Source organism: Pagrus pagrus, assembly GCF_965226575.1.
Source record: "Pagrus pagrus genome assembly, chromosome: 2".
NCBI lineage: Eukaryota > Metazoa > Chordata > Actinopteri > Spariformes > Sparidae > Pagrus > Pagrus pagrus.
The window spans coordinates 5484831-5501432 of NC_140186.1; the positions used below are offsets into that span (position 1 = coordinate 5484831).

The 16602-nt window shown below is 42.4% G+C and overlaps 1 protein-coding gene across 1 annotated transcript; it reads right to left on the reverse strand.

Moving 5' to 3' along the window:
• Positions 1-3169: 3169 nt before the first annotated feature.
• Positions 3170-16102, reverse strand: tmprss6 (transmembrane serine protease 6; the record flags this gene model as incomplete). The annotated part of the gene is made up of 18 exons (XM_084365948.1): positions 3170-3756; positions 4705-4841; positions 6608-6885; positions 7472-7640; positions 7788-7904; positions 8981-9094; positions 9624-9722; positions 9807-9949; positions 11701-11810; positions 11942-12054; positions 12668-12804; positions 12951-13155; positions 13524-13565; positions 13746-13933; positions 14013-14080; positions 14213-14355; positions 14673-14792; positions 16024-16102. 18 exons carry the CDS (start codon positions 16100-16102, stop codon positions 3592-3594), a joined length of 2427 nt encoding a protein of 808 aa, XP_084222074.1. The 3' UTR covers positions 3170-3591.
• Positions 16103-16602: the final 500 nt, after the last annotated feature.

The window sequence follows — 16602 nt, forward strand, 5'->3', positions numbered from 1 at the left end:
TGCACAGATTTATTCCCTTTTTTTTTTTTTACACCTCAGTTTACCGTGTTTGGACTACAGTTGCAGGCCCAACATGAGAATATAGTATCTATTTTCATACTGTCTGTGTGGCCCAGTGGCCTAATGGATAAGGCATCAGCCTCCGGAGCTGGGGATTGTGGGTTCAAGTCCCACCTGGGTCATTCACTAATTATAATATGTGTTTGTGATGAACGCTGTGTCAAGGCAGCCTGTTTATGGCAGATTTTGGATTAAGAGCAGACGGGTGGACACTACTCCCACAGGACGAGGAGTAGTGGACTCAGTGTTTACAACACTTGACACTGTCAAGTTAGAGGACAGGGTTTTCCCAGGAATCAAACCTCTAATGTGAAGCTGCTGCTGTTTACATCCATCCAGATGCAGATCACAGAATTATTTCCTGCGTTTACACATGTTTGTGTAGGCCTACACATGTTTATAGCCTAAATAATGCAACCATGTGTTGTAAAAATGACTAATAAATCACCTTGAACCTTTAAAATGTCAATTTGTAAGTGGAGGTATTTCATTTGGTGGCTATTTGTGTTGAATGGCGCCCCTCAATGGCAGCAAAAGGAAGAGCCTGAAAACTATTTGAAGTCCTGTAATGTGATGTCATATACAAATAACATCAGATACATTTTAACTTATAAATACTGTGTTTTAAACAAGAAGAAAATACAAGTACATTTAGAAATGTTGATAGAAAATACCCCGTTATCTGTCTTATTGTTTATGAATGTCCATATGTCTTGTACCTTTTGAAAAACATTATTTTTTGACAGTGAAATATCCCGAAGTTTCTGGAGAGTCTCATATTTTTTGACTCTGCCACTCTTGAGTATGTGGTTAACTGGATTATTGTGGAGGCAAAATTCATAATTCACAAACAGAAATGTTTTAAATCTCTTCCTAAGGTTTCACCTTTTCTCCTAGAGCTACATTTTCTACTCAAATCCCTCAGTTTAATGATAAATAATAATGTTTATATCTCTCTATATGTGTACGTCTGTGTTGTTTTTTATTTTCATGTATATAATTATAATTCTAATCTTAAGAAACTATCTTATATCAGAGAATCTAAATGTCAAAATGAGTCAAAACCTGCTCCACAGAAAGTGGCGAAGGTCGTTTATAAGCATTGAACATTGCTGTACAGTCAACCGCCATGATGGATGGTTTTCTTTGGCCCCCAGAGGCCAGTTTTAGGACTGCCGTTATGCCTCATAGAGCAGAACTGTCATTATGGTTTACAGCCTTATAAAATACCAATTACAGTGAAAATGGGAACTTCCAAATATTGAAAAATCCCCAGAGGATTAGAGGCTCATTTCCATCACCAGAGTGAAAAAGATGAGAGGGAGAGAGTTAACGTGACGATAAGAGGAAGATAGATAGATAGATAGATAGATAGATAGATAGATAGATAGATAGATAGATCTTGTCTGTCATTCAGCAAAATCAAATCCAATTTCCAAGGACAAATGATGCTCCTCATTCCAGTTTTGTTTATGGGTCACAATGACTCATGAGCGTCCAGCAGCAGCACAGGCAGGGATGCCGAGCTCTGGCACCTGCTCCCAGTCCCTTTGAGAATATTGTTGTTGCTGATAATAAAATCAGCTGAGGAGAAAAACTGCATCTCTCCGGACAGTGATTCATACACCCTGAAAGTAACCCCCTTCTAAAAAGCAGCTCGTGAAACAGAACATTAAAGTTACACCTGCATACACTCGCTCGATGGAAGTGTCAGTGTTCAGTCAGCCGGTCGGTCGGTCGACCGCTACGAACTAGATTTGAAATATTTTAACAACAGCTGGATGCATTTTCAAGCTGGGTCGCCAAATAAAATGATGGCATTGTAGATTTCTGAAAACCGTAAATACGTTGGACTTGACTCCTGTCAGTAGGACGAGGGGGTGGTGGTGTTTTTTGCAGCCATCTTTGAGTCAACAGAGCTAGTATTTTTTAAAGGGCAACTCCACCCATTTTATTCCACCCTTAGGGAGTACTACTTCATATGTGAGCTGCATGTAATCTGGGTGATGTAGGCGTTGAAAAAAGATGAAGAATGCGGGAATAAAAAAGTTGGTTTCTCTTTTTTCTGCTCGATTTTGATCATTTGTTTTAAAACTGTCAATAAAGAGTCCAACGGTGTTATGGGACTGCTTTGCTAGACCAGTGGACTGCTCTTACCCACCTGGTGCCTATGTAACAGTTGTCTGCGTTGTGTTGTGGAATTGCAACAGAAGGACCGACACTCTCGCAACTTCAGACCCGCAACTTTATTGCCTGAATGACAACACGAAAATGCCTGGTCAGCTCACGGTCAAGCACAGCACTCGTTCACAGCATGGGCTCAATCCTCTCATACTGGCCATATTTAAGTACATCGTTAATTAAAAATAAATACACAAAAACACATGTACCTGAATGACAACACGAAAATGCCTGGTCAGCTCACGGTCAAGCACAGCACTCGTTCACAGCTACATGGAGGGAAATTAACAAATTAGCTTAGCCTTCAAGCTAAGGTCGCTAGTTATATACGTGAAACAAAATAAACCCTCTGTAACGCATTTAGTTACATGTACTACTGTCGACAGCTTCTTGAACACAATATCATGCTAACTGCATTGTCACATTTCAGTATTTACACAGTTTCAGTATGCTATAATGCTATGCTTCATGTAGCAAACCTACCATGGGCTCAATCCTCTCATACTGGCACTGTGCTTACGTCACAGCCCATATTTATATGCTGAGGAGAGCCCTGCTTGACCAGTGAGCGTCCGTGATGCTTGAGTAAAGTTAAACGTGATTGGCTGTCACTATGTAAGTGGAGTCAACATTAAAACTCTGTTACACCTACATTACCCACAATGCAGCTTAGCCACTGAGCGACATAGCTGAGGGAAATTTATCAGAGTCATGGAGCTGCCTCTAGAGCCACAAAAGGCATTATACTACCTTTAACATTAGATTTGACACTTTAATGTGTAAATCTGACGTTAGCGTTTAGCTTGGAGCCCTGTCGTGCCAGCTAAATGTGTTTAAAACACAGTAATAATTGCAAACTTGATTACAAAACAGAAGGATGTTTTATTATGGAAAAATGCTTTAAGTTCAAAATGTTTAAAATATAGAAGATTCAGTCTGTAAGAGAGCAAATGATCAAACAGGGGATTACATGTACAAACTGTCTAAGAACTATCGTTACATTTCAATCACTTCTAGAAAAATCATATTTTTTAATCATTCTTAATAAAACTTTATTATATTATAGGTTTTTTGGCATATTTCTTTTTACTGCAAGCTGAATTAACACTTTATAATATCAATTCTGAGGTGCCACATAAATAGAGTCGATTATTTTTAGCTTCATTACTGTACGACTTTGGAATAAAGCCTTTTCATGCTTTACCACCTTGCTGTCTGTCTGACTGAGAAGCAGTCTCAAACCATCTGCCAGTGCTTTTTTATCCTCACGTGGATAATATCTTCCTTCGCACCGAGCTTCAGGTTATGAGGATATTGATTTAAGGATGAATGATGAAGATCAGCAATGTCTCAGGGGCTGCTGATGACCCTGTTGATCCAGTCAGTGAGTCTGGTGATGCGAGTGTAGACGCCGTAGTAGTCTGGACGCCCGCAGCCTTTGCCCCAGCTCACCACCCCGGCCAGGAACCAGCGACCCGACGGCTCCTGGCAAACCAAGGGACCGCCGGAGTCTCCCTGACAGAGACAGGCGATATTTAAAGGGCAAAGATTTTAATGTAATCAAAGCACAAAATGATAAAATAATTGGCAAGACTGATGATCGATACTGGTGACTCAACTATGACATCACTCTGTGCTCAGATGTCTGGCTTTTAAAACTCATTTCATGGCCTGTACTCTGTTTGGGAACATAAAACTTTCAGGATGCAGCAAATATATATGTATTTAAACTGAGATGCAGCGTCTTGCAGGGTGTGTTTTGCAAAAATAAGATTTTCTTCTTTTTTCATTGAATCCGGCCCAATTTTGCGTCTCCCGGCAGACATACAGCCAGACAGGAAGAGAGCGAGACTACATAATGCTTGATGACTCTACCCAAACAGAACAGCGCATACTGAAAGTTAAGCTTCAGTCTGTTATATCAGTTACGAAAAATTACAACAACTTTACCTGAAATAATATAAATGTACTTTGAAAATGTGCTTTGATTTAAGCCTGCATTAATTTCTTCTTTTGTCACATGGGGGCAGCGCAACTGTACATGTAGCTCTGAACACAACACTGACACCTCGTAAAGTTGTCATGTGCATGCGACACATTCAGCAGACACAAATTAACATCTGGAGTCACATTTCTAACAAATCTAAGTCCAGTATTCACTCTCCTTTTGGCTCTGTTTTGCTCCCTGTGAGGAATATCTGGCCCTTTAGCTGCTACATGCTCCACTGTGCTTACCAGGTAGTCAGAACCTTTACCTGGCTGCATTTTGTGTCTCAAGTAGCAGATTTTAGAGCTTTTTCACTTAAAACAAACCAAAACAATGAGTTTAAAGATGCTAAAAACTCTGAGGAGTCAGGTGATACTTCTCAGAGTAATTAAGAGTAATTGAATCGCTTCTTGATATTAAAATATTTATTATAATGCAGCTTTTAGTATCTTCCGTCTGTATGTGTTTCTCTGTACCTGACAGGCATCTTTCTCTCCGCTGCGGTAACCGGCGCAAAGCATTCTGGGAGTGACCAGGTGGCCGTAGGAGCGAACACAGGCTTCCTCGCTGACCAGGCGAACATCCACCTTCTGCAGCACATTATTGGCACTGCCTGAGGAGGCCAGAGGGAGAGGGGGACAATCTTAGGCCAAAAGATTCATCCCGTTTTGCTTCCTTTTCTATTTATACATTAAGAGAAAATGTATAGACGATATTTTCAAGAGAACGACAAAAGTCTGCGTTAACCTCTTCATCTTTAAAGGTGTAAAATACATCCTACTTGGCTTTAAGTTGCACTTTTTACGTAAACAAGCAGTAAACAAAATGCGTAGTAACAGTTTTTTCATCTTTACTGCAACAAGAAACCACTTCACTGGAAATAAAGTGTGACCGCACTTTTGTAAACACAAATTTACCCAAGCCTTTTTCTCATAATGGTCTCAAAGTCAGGTACATCTTGTGGCTCTTTATGAAACTCTCGGCGCCGGAAGATGGTTTCCAACGCTTTTTTCTCACAGTCTTGGTTCGTCATTCGTAAGAAACCGCAACCCACATGTTCCCACCCACACCTCTCTTTCCTCTCCTGCCTCTTTAATTTAAACGATTTTTTTTGATGATAATTTCATGTGTTTTTGTTCTGTTATTATAATGACCCACATCTCACCATCTTATCTTATTTCAAAGTACCACTGAAGACATGGGGTTTTTTTTTCAAGGCTGCACAAGTCATGTAAAATCACTTCCTGTGAAAATCCTGTTATGCTGCATGAAACATAACCCAGTGGAAAAAGTTCACTGCTAATCCTGCAAATACTGCACTCAGACATCAGCGCTAATAAAATAAACTTAAAGTCAAAAGCACCAAATAAAAGTTGATCTTAAACGGTTTGTGTTAATAAATCTGCATTGTTTTAACGTAAAACTGTCTCTTTATGAGGCACGATGACGTCTTCCTCTAGGTCACACATGCCATTAAAGCCTGAGGACAAACTGAAATTATTATAGGATGTGCAGTCCTGAGGAAGTCTTTCGTTGGATGGCAGTTTTGCAACATTGAAAGTCCTGAGTTTGTGTATTTGTTGCATTGTGCGGTTACTTTATGGCAGTGGGTCCTTACTCTGGAGCTGCAGCCTGTTCAAGGGGTCAGGAGATAAATCTGAAGTGCCATGAGACAAATGCGCTTCTTTAAATGTTGGATAGTTTTATTTATTTTCTGGCCTCTACACTTTAAAAATACAAACTTGGACTCCTAGATAAGGATTTCAAGTTTGTATGACTTAGTAAGTGCACAATAGGAAAAAAGTGTTGCACCACACAAACCAGCATTGCACAATTGTATATTTCCCTCTAATTGTAAACCTCAAGGACAATTCTCAGACATATTTCTTCCTTGTACCGATAAATCAAACCTGTAAATCGCTTGATCTCTAAAAAAAGTTTCTGTGTTTTTGGCAGTTACGTATGCTACATATTGTGATGCTACAGTGACTTCCTGTTGACATCGGTGATTGATTTTAATTGATTGGCACTTCAAAAAAGATTTACGTGTTAATAACGTCTTTACCAGCTGAACATTCCTGAAGTTGTGAAGGTGACACAGATTTTTGAATAGCAACCAAATCCTGCTTCACTTCACTCCATGTTTACCTCACACCAGACTCCATCGATTATTCGAAGAAACATTCTCTGAGGTTTTGAGGGGAGAGTTATTTTAAACATGCAACATAGCAGACATAAAGCCAAAACAAATCTGGAGCCACTGCTGTAGACCACTTGGCGAGCTGAAATGCTTCTGTTTACCTCCACCATCAACATTCACCCTCTATCCTCTCTCCAAAATCCTTCAAAGCCTCCCTCTTCCCTCTTTCCCATCCTCACCTCCCTCGCGGAGAGCCCCCCAGCCGGTGACCCAGCAGAGCAGGTCTGGCTCCAGCTGGTGGGTGGGAGGGGGCAGGCAGGCGGGTCGAGCGTGTCCAGCCAGCTGCATGGAGGCGGGCCGGTCCAGCTTCAGCAGGGCCAGGTCGTAGTCGTGGGTGTCGTCGTCGTAGTATTGATGGAGGTGGATGCGTTGAACTCGCGCCACTTCTTCGGTCGGGCTGCTGCGGTTGAGCAGGAGTTTACCCAGGTAGACCGTCCACACCGAGGGAGAGTAGAGGCTGCAGGAGATGGAGTTACCATGTGTTACAGGGGCAACAAGTTAAATTTTTATTCAGCACATAAACAAACGTGTGATATCTTGATTGCTGTGTCTGTAGTTGCAGTTCTTGACTCGTGCCAACAAACTTACTTTTTGTTTTAGAACAAAATCTTCCTCGTCCACTGAAATTTAAACACTCACTCTTTGCTGCACAAGCTCTTAATCACCATACAAAGAGTATTAAGAGAGAAGAATTGTTAATCCTCTACAGGATGTTGCAGCTATAGTTTTGGCCATGGTCCAGCCAGCTGATTCTGGCTTTTGAAAAGACACGACTGTATATAAACACATAAATACACTGGCTTCGAGTCAGACCTTGGAGGGCGAAGCAGGACTGCACATACAGTAAAATAAGTTTAGAAGCAATATAAAGGTAAAGAAAGACTTATTTCAAAGTGCTAAAGTGCCTCATCGAATACAATGAATAAACATCTTTAGCTGAAGGGAAAAAAAGCCAGTTATGTTTTTCTCAAACTGTTTTTGTTTTTGAAGATTTCTTCTAACACCTTAATCACCACTTCCCCCCCATCTCTTCCTGCTCTTACCGGTCGTCATAGAAACAGTGGGCAGCGGAAATCACCCATTGGTTGGCGATAAGTGCGCCCCCGCAGATGTGGGTACCCCGCACCTGTAGGCTGGCCTGCCACGGCCACTCCCCCTCCGTGGCGTTGGTCCCTCCCACAATACGGCTGGAGAACTGCCGCAGGCCACAGTCTGAACACACACACACACACACACACAGAAATATTAAAACACAGGGTTGCAAATGTCAATTTTATCTAATCTATCTCAAAATAAGGTAAACATTAAGCTTGAGGATATCTTGAGAAACCTTCAGGGCAACATCATTTATCTTCTCACCACACTGTTTCTCATCAGAGGCGTCGGGGCAGTCGGTGACGGAGTCGCACTCTGGATTCGGTTTCTTCAAGCAGGTTCCATCGGCGCACACATAGGTCATATCTGTACACTGCACACCTGGACAGACACACACACACACACACACACACACACACACACACACACACACACTTTAATGCTTTGCTCTGCTGCTATTAGAGCCTCCACGCCGTAGATTTCAGGACTGAGAATTGGGTATTTTGGGGGGTTTTACGCACAATATGTAATTTCTGCTGTGAGGGGTCTTTCAATCAAGACAAAACAGAAGACATTTGCTGAGTGTTGTGTGCAGATAGGGAGTAGGGAGGCAGTAAGCTGTTCAGAGCTGACCAGCTCTGGAGGAGAGAGTTGGGTGCTACTCCTGCTGGAGAAATAAATACCCAGAGAGTCACATCGGATTCTGATCTGCAGCTGTTGACCAATGGGAGAAGATCAGAGGGATTACTTTTTAACATTTTGGGATTAGAAAGTTGATTTATCTTCACTTCACCTCTATTGTTGGGTGTTTATGTACCATAATGTTGACTGCGGACTGGAGCTGGGAGGGGAAATGTGCATTACTTCATGAACATGAGGTTACAGAAAGGAGAGAGGGAAAAAAAGAAGAGAGAAGAGCGAGAACATAAGTCTCTGGTGAGTGCTAGGTTCAGTGAGAGGCTGATCGAGCTTGAAACTAATTTAAAGTGAAGTAATCTGGCTGTTTGGGGTTGAATAAACACTTGTGTGAGTAAAGACAACACAAATGATCCTGGCATAATGCCTGGCCGGTGGGGAATACACCATTAAACAACCAACTTTGCTGATGAAAATCTATCTATAATCTATGATGTGACTAAAAATGTTTTATACACATTATGTTTAGTCTTGTGTGCCAATGTTCTTCCTCGCTCTCTGACTCTCTTTATTGTGGTAGACGACCACATGAAAAGCACCGTTACCTTGAGTAGACAGCAAAATACATATCACATATTATATCTTTAACGCTCCATTTCTGATATACACCAAGCTTTATTCAGTCAGGTGTCTGTACAGATAATGAAAAATAAAGCGAAAAGATACCAATTAAGGCCCTCCATTTTTGCAAAAGGCTGCGTGAAGTTGTGCGGGCATGTGATGTGCTTGTGTGTACATGTGTAGTTTTTTTGGTGTGTTACCAGAAGTGCAGTTCATCTCGTCCGTTGCTTCGGGGCAGTCTGGGTGTTGGTCACACACCTTGTAGTAGTCGACACACCGACTGTCCTCTGGACACTGGAACTTTGCCACACACACTGAAACACACACAGAGAGGTTTTATTATCATTTTTATTATTTACAATCATGTTATAACCTATACTTAGCAAAAGCAGGAAAATAAAATGTTCCTTCTGATTTGTTTATGACAAATGTGTTTACTCCTTATTAAATAATACCTAATTAGTGGCTAATGACCCGCCAGTACTCACATCTAAAAAAGCAAAAACCAGTCACAGCATCGTGGCTTGAAAAGCTGCCAAATCTTGCAGGTTTTCATATTCTCAGAAACTGTCTGGCATCCAAATGAGTCTACAAGATTTAGTAAGAACAGGGCTATCAGATCAGCATCACCCTCAGACTTTTTAGACCAGCCAGCGTTCGTGAGCAGCGTGCTGATGTGTTTTTTTGGAAAAAAATCTGTGAGAAGCTCAACATCATTTGAGAGTTAATTCCTCAACATCTGCGTCGTATTTGGGCTTGACTGGCCCGTGCACTTTTTAAGTTCTGCTTGCACAATGTGTTATGACTAATTATATATAATTAACTTAAAACATTGATAAGTACCACAGTTCCTCTCATCGAGCCCGTTGGGACAGTCCTTGATTCCATCGCAGGCAGGAACACACAGGCCATTAGTGGTGCACAGAAACTGACCTGGACAAGCTGTGAAACACACACAAACACAGTCACACAAGTGACATGACTCAGCAGTTAAACCATCTGAATTTGTCTGCATCCAGAACTCACGATCGGATAGGTTGAAGACTCTGTAGTGCAGCTGAAGGCCCGGCCCTGTGAGCGACACCTCTGATGTCATGACGACCGTGGCTGTCGTGGGGAGCAGGAGGAGGCGTTCGTTGTACGGCTGCAGGCCCCTGGTGCCACACAGTCTGAGAAAGAGGACTAAAAATCAAATGTACACTCCGGTTACGTCTCACTGCAGAGACAACAAGAAGGCTCAGGTGGACGTCCACACAGGTTTGAGACGAGTTGTTTAAATAACCATGGAGAGCTCTTTGGGAAGACAGTGCAGGTGAACAGGGTGAACTCATATATATCCCCATGAAACTTCCCCAGTTGACTTCTTACATTAAGACGATTATTTTGCGTCTTAATTGCTTTCCAATATTGTAAGTTTAAACATGCAAATGAAGTATTGTCTCATTAAATATGGACTCTTTTGCATACACTTCCACAGCAGAAGTCTGAACAGTGGACGAAAGACAGTTATGTTTCATGTTGTTGACATGTTAGAGTCATTTAAATGTTACACTTGTAAATAAACTCACACTTGAATTTGTCGAATGAGTTGAAAAATGTCTTTTTTGGAAATAGTTTGTGTCCTTCAAACTTTGCTTTGTCAAAAAATCCTGCATTTGCAGCAAACGCAGCCTGTCAGACCTGGTATTCTAGCTGTCAGTTTGTCGAGGTGATCCTCCACACTTCCTGAAGCACCGCACGCAGGTTAACTTCTTCACGAAACCAGCTGACAGCTTCTTCCCTAACTAGTCTGCGTGTTTTGGGTCATTATTCTGTTGAGAAGATGAAGTTAGCCCCAATCACACGCCATCCGCAGGATGTGGCCATGATGTCGCAAAAATGAAGCGGTAGTCTTCCTCATTCAAGTTCTCTTTTTACCTCGTACAAATCTGCTTACTTTTCAGACACCAGGGCAAAAAAATGTAAGAATGAAAGTGGAAAGTGAACTGTCACTGATGTAGAGATTTCTGGCTAAGACTAAAAATAAGACAATATAGGTGAAAAGGGTAAACAGACATCACCATGAATCTTTCCTAATGATGAGTCAACTCTGGCGCCACAACTTAAGCAAGACACTTAACTGTCAAGGCACCAATGACAAACCTTTCCTCGGTAAACACTGGTTTGAAAAGCATAAGAACTGATTGATTAACTATAAACAGAGATGTACAATGCTCTAAAAGTTTGTATGGGCATCTAACAGGAGGTTCGTATGGCATGCTGCTGCCCCCTGTTGTCCAGTACAGGACAGAATAATAAAATAATGATCTTATGAACATAATTTACTTGCTGTAAATGTAGTTATTTTGTATCTTTTCTACTTCATCATGAAACCAACTGAAAAGTCTGCACATCCTGACCTGAACCCGCTGTGGAAATATTTGACATGCACAGACGACTTCCATCCGACAACCAAACCACACACAGGTGGCAGTTATAAATAGACACGGCTCTCGTCAGGCGACAACCTTTTTCCGATCTCTCTGCCCTCAATTGCACAGGAGTATCCTGGCAGTAAAATGAATACTGTCTATTTATTGCCACCACCTGCATGTGTTTAAGCAGGTGAAAGAAAGTAGGGCTTGACCCTAAAATGTCTGCAGATTAAAAAAACAGTCTTTATACACAAAGTGTGGTGTGCAGACTTTGTCAGTATGTTGTTGCCTGTTGAAATTCTGACACTTGTGTACCAGAGTATGTACATGAAGCCTTTTGGGGAGAGAAATGTGATCTGAAATTCATTTATTTGTAGAAAGAGAAGTCAGCTTGCGAGACTTGGACTGCTGCTTGCACAATAGTCTGACAGCAGGTTATCTGACCGACAAGACCGAGTCACTCTCAGTTCTAATACACCAGCCAGACTCGTCGTGGCACAGCCTACCTGCGGTTCTGGATGATCCACTGGCCCTGGGTACAGGCCTGGTTGTAGCTGGCTCTGCTCAGCTCGTAGCCCTCAAATTCTAGAGACAAGCCCATCCCCACACCGGGCATCTGAAATCACACGTGGCGATAACCGCAAACACACGTACAGGTATCATCAATATAAGGGGCTGTGTATGGTTACCAGGAACTAATGAATAAATAATTAAATCAATCAAGAAGTGGATGAAGGAGAGTCTTACAGTAAAGCTCCAGCTACAGTTGGTGTCAGGGGGGTAGTAGCTGGGGAAGAAAGGTGTCCTCAGTGTCCCCTGGATCCCTGACACTGCCATGAGCTCTACAGTGGAGTTACAGTCTGACAAAGAGAAAAACTGAACTTCAGTCCATTGTGGCATCAATGATTTTTAACTACAGAACACAGGACGAAAGTCAAAAGGCGTTATCCTTAAACTAAAACTGTTTTTATTACATTAACCTTTAAAGGTTGTTTTTAAAAGTTGACTGCTGGTAGTCGGGGTTGCCGGAGTAGGTGTAGCTGCTGAAAAACACATTTTTAGAGTGAATGACTAAATGGAAAGTTTCAGCGCTCCGCTGCAAATCAGACAAGAAAACAGAACTCGATGTAGGTGAGAGTCACGAGGATGAAGGTCAGCTCAGCAGGGTAGTTAACAAACTCAAAATAAGGTCAGCTGGTCTCACGTGGGGAGACTTGCATTTACATATATATAGTCTGGGTTTTTAGGGGGTTTTGCAAAGCCTCAGCTTAGTTCAGAGCTTAAATGGTGAACATGGTAAACATCACACCTGCTTAACATCAGCATCCTACCATAGTCGTCATGTTAGCATTTAGCTTAAAGCATGGCTGCAGAGTCTTGTTTAGTGATCTTAACAAATTCCTCTGGCTTTAGTTAATAAAAACATGTAATCCTGAACTTGTAAAAGAAGGCCTGGGCTGTCTGTGGTCTCACCCTGACGGTGCCAGGCCTGTGCTGACAGCGAGAAGGGGTCCTTGTAGTTGTACAGACCCTGTTTCCAAACCACCGTCATCCACTCGCCTGAGGACAGCACACGCACCACGCGCTCATGTCTGCTGCAGCCATACACACTGAGAGGCCGGAGGGAAAGATGAATAAAAACAAGGCAATGGCTCACAGTGATGAGACCCATGGTAGACCCAACAATGTGTGATGCTCAGCAGAGGTCCTGATACGTCACAGCAATACTGTACATCTCTGACCGGATGAAACTCACGATGTGATGAGGTGAGTATCTGTGGGAGTGAGGGAGTTGTACACCAGCAGCCTGTCTCGACACTCCGGCAGCAGCCACTCCATGTGGAGCTCCAGCTGGGAGCCGGGGGCAGCCTGGAGGTGCCACAGGCAGGAGGAGCGCTGCGTGTTGGGGCCACGGAGAGCCACGGGGCTGCTGGACACCACCTTCTGGTAGCGGTAACAGTCTTGGGGAAAGGAGGCCAAGGAAAACTATGAGTTAGAGGCTCCACTTTGCTTCAGTAAATTTAGCATTGTTGTGTTAAAGTTGCTGATTGATTTGATTGTCAAAGATGGTGGGACTTATCGACAGCATGTTGAGCAGCATGTTTTTGTTTGGAGCTACGTCTGCATTGAATAAAAGACTTGAATTAATATCAACTGTTTGCTTAACACCTTCTCTTGAATGGCAATTCAAGTAATAGTAATACTTTTTTTCAGGTGCTTCCATGTGTTCATTTTTTGCTCCTGCATGCAAATTACAATTCAATCAATTTAATAACTCAATACAAAATAAGAAATTATGAAAAAAGCAGATGACAATAAAGTGTGATACCAAATGAGGCTTTCAAAAGCTCTATGACTTTGAAGTCAGTTTCTGTGGGGAGCAGAACAAAAACACAGAAGAGAAATTAAACTAAAAAACACTTTTTATGTCCCTGTATCTTTTTCATATTTCTTCACACACATTTCATTTCTGTCTTATACACACGCACACACACACACACACACACACACACACACACTGTTCCTCCCTCTGCCCCTCACTTGCTCTCACCACTGACGGACAGCGAGGGGACGTGGAGGAGGTATCCGCCGAAGCAGGCCGTGTCCTCCTTCCCTGACCCTCCGTACCACCTCAGGCCTTTCTCCAGGCTCCTGGTGACCTTCTCCAGCGTGACCTTCCCAACATGGCTGCCTGGCACAGACATCACTATCCAGAAGTGAGCCACAACACTCCCCTCCCTGCAACAAACAAAGACGAGATCAACATCCACCCGGCATATATACAGCACAGTATCACTACTTTGTTTGAGCCACATACCCAAAGGCGAAGACAGTGGTGTAGTTGAAGTAACGAGAAAGACTCGAGCCTTTCATTGTCTCCTCTATCTGAAAGGCAGAGAAATACACTGTCACCTGTTTACATGTGGAAACACAACTGAAAGGTGCATTTATGTATTATTTGAAATAACAGGAAACCAACAGCAGCAGGTATCAGAAGAATTGATGCTCCCTGCTCACCAGCTTCTGTACCCCCTTGGCCTCTTTCTTGAACGCAGGGTTGTCGTGAGAGGACAGATCAGCGGTGAAGTTACGGTTAATGATGGACACGTAGGCCGTGTACTGCTGCTGGACGCGAGGCTCCAGCACCCAAACCCTGTATTCTGTTACAGAGGACGGCATGAAGACCAACGCAGTATAAATACACAAGACGTGAAGTCAAGCCAACAGCTCTGTGTACCTAAGCTGCATTTTGACTGCAAAGTGCAGGAAATGCTAAGGTCAACAAGCTAGCACAAGGCTTTCTGTGCGTTGGTGCCCCATTGCATACAGCTGGTGCCCCTTTTTATTTTTTTCTGCCCCTGCCCCTCAAACATCCTGAGTCCGTCACTGTGGTCACATTATATGAAAAGTCAGTGCCTCCACTGAGTCATGCCGTTACCCTGACTAAAAATTGCCTGACAAAGAGAAAACTTCATACCCAAGAAGTACCAGGCCAGTGTGACTCCTGCAGCAATGAGGATGATGATGATGAAGGCCAGGAGACACTTGCAGCACCGAGTCTTCCTGGTGGGTGGAGCCACAGCTTGTCCACCAGCTCCTACCTGAGGAGAAGAGAAAATATGAAATCTGTAAGCTCCAGTTTGTCTTCTCATACAGAGGCCACGACTGAACACACTGTACAGGGAGCAGAGATGTGTTCCCAGTGGATTATGTTCAGCCATGGGACTGTTGTGGTTTTTATGTTTCGCTCCCCTGGTGAGATCTATCCTCAGACAACAAGTTGATTTAAACTGCCAACATTATCTTTATGTTTTAGGACTTCAGGATTATAGCTTCTGGCTTTTCTTGCCCACAACAAAGCAGCTAATGTTGTAGTTACAATCTAATTTCTGTCCTCATGTCCGTCTTTAATGTCAAACTGCAACAATATTCACTGAACAGTGATGATGTATTTTGGCTTTTATTTTGGAAAAGGTAGGTGAGTGTCTCCACCTCCATTACATCCCAGATGCAATCAATCTTCTCTACTTTTAGTGTCCCAACTCGGCCTAAATGATGTTTCATGCTTTAATATGATTGCAAATGGTTTTCAACTGTACTATATTATTATTCTATTTATTTGATTTTATTTTATACTTCATTGTGTTTATTTCATCTACTTTAAAGTATCTTACATTGTCTTTTTTTATTGTTTGCTGTCTTGGTTTGCGAGCGTTGTTTAGCATCTCAACATTGTGCCTCCTCAATGATCTTAAAGATAAAATAAAGGTTTTATAATCATATTTGTTCCCTGCAAAGCAAATCAGCAAAATCAAAAACAATTTGATGGGAGATATGTGCATATATTTATTTAAAGTATGTTTTACAACAAGAGTTTACAAAAAACACTTTTAGCATGAAATAGCACGCATCAAAATGGATGCAGCAGAAGAGATATTGTACTCACAAGGCAACTCAATCTACAGAGGTTGGATAAACTCACTTCACCCCGAGTCAGGCTCGTCCAGGGAGGAACACATGACAGGAAGTTTTGTGCAGGAAACTAAAAGCCAGGTACTTTTTTTGGACATGTTTTATTCCTGCTTCAACTGTAACACCATCACGAAACCAAAGGCATGTGAATGCAACTTCTCTATCTTGAGGTTTCAGTTCCCAACCAGAGAAAACAACATTGAAAACCAAAACAGAAGCCTCAACTTGAAACAGGCCTTCACATCCAGACCTCTGCTCAACACTAGTTTACTCCAACAACTCCACCAGGTTGACATAAATCAATCTGAACATAGTGAGAGATAAATACTCGATTACATATGTTGTACAAGCATTACTGACCCCATCGTCCAGAGAAGCAGGAATGACCACCTGGTCACATGAAATTGACTTCTTGGAGCCGTGACCGAGCGCCATCGCGTCACTCCTCGTCCTTTGTTCCTTCAGAAATCATCTCACCGTCCATGGAGGCTCACTGATGTCTGAATTTGAGTTTTAACTGATTTTATTTAGCATCTCTGGTGAAGCACATAGCCAGACATGTTGCTCCAACAGACAGAAAGGTTCCCCCTCTGTTTGTCAGTCCAAAGGTAAAAAAGAAAAAAAAAAAAAAGTCAATCAATACTTCCCAAAGCTAGCGTGGACTGCACATGGTAATGAGTTATCTGACAGAGTCATGACTGAGCTTGTCACTGATCATACATGTTGTGGGAGCACTGTCTCATCTGAGAGGAGCAGCAGTGAGTCAGGCAGGTGCAGGTACGCTGATGTCACCTAGCAACAGTGATGCTCCCAGTAAGCTCCCCTGCACAAGTAAACATGATGGGAGTGAGGCGGGGTCAGGGTATTTGCGTACTCATTTCCCAGAGTTCATTTCACCTTTCCATGCAAACAAGAATTCCCAATTGGCCGTAAAG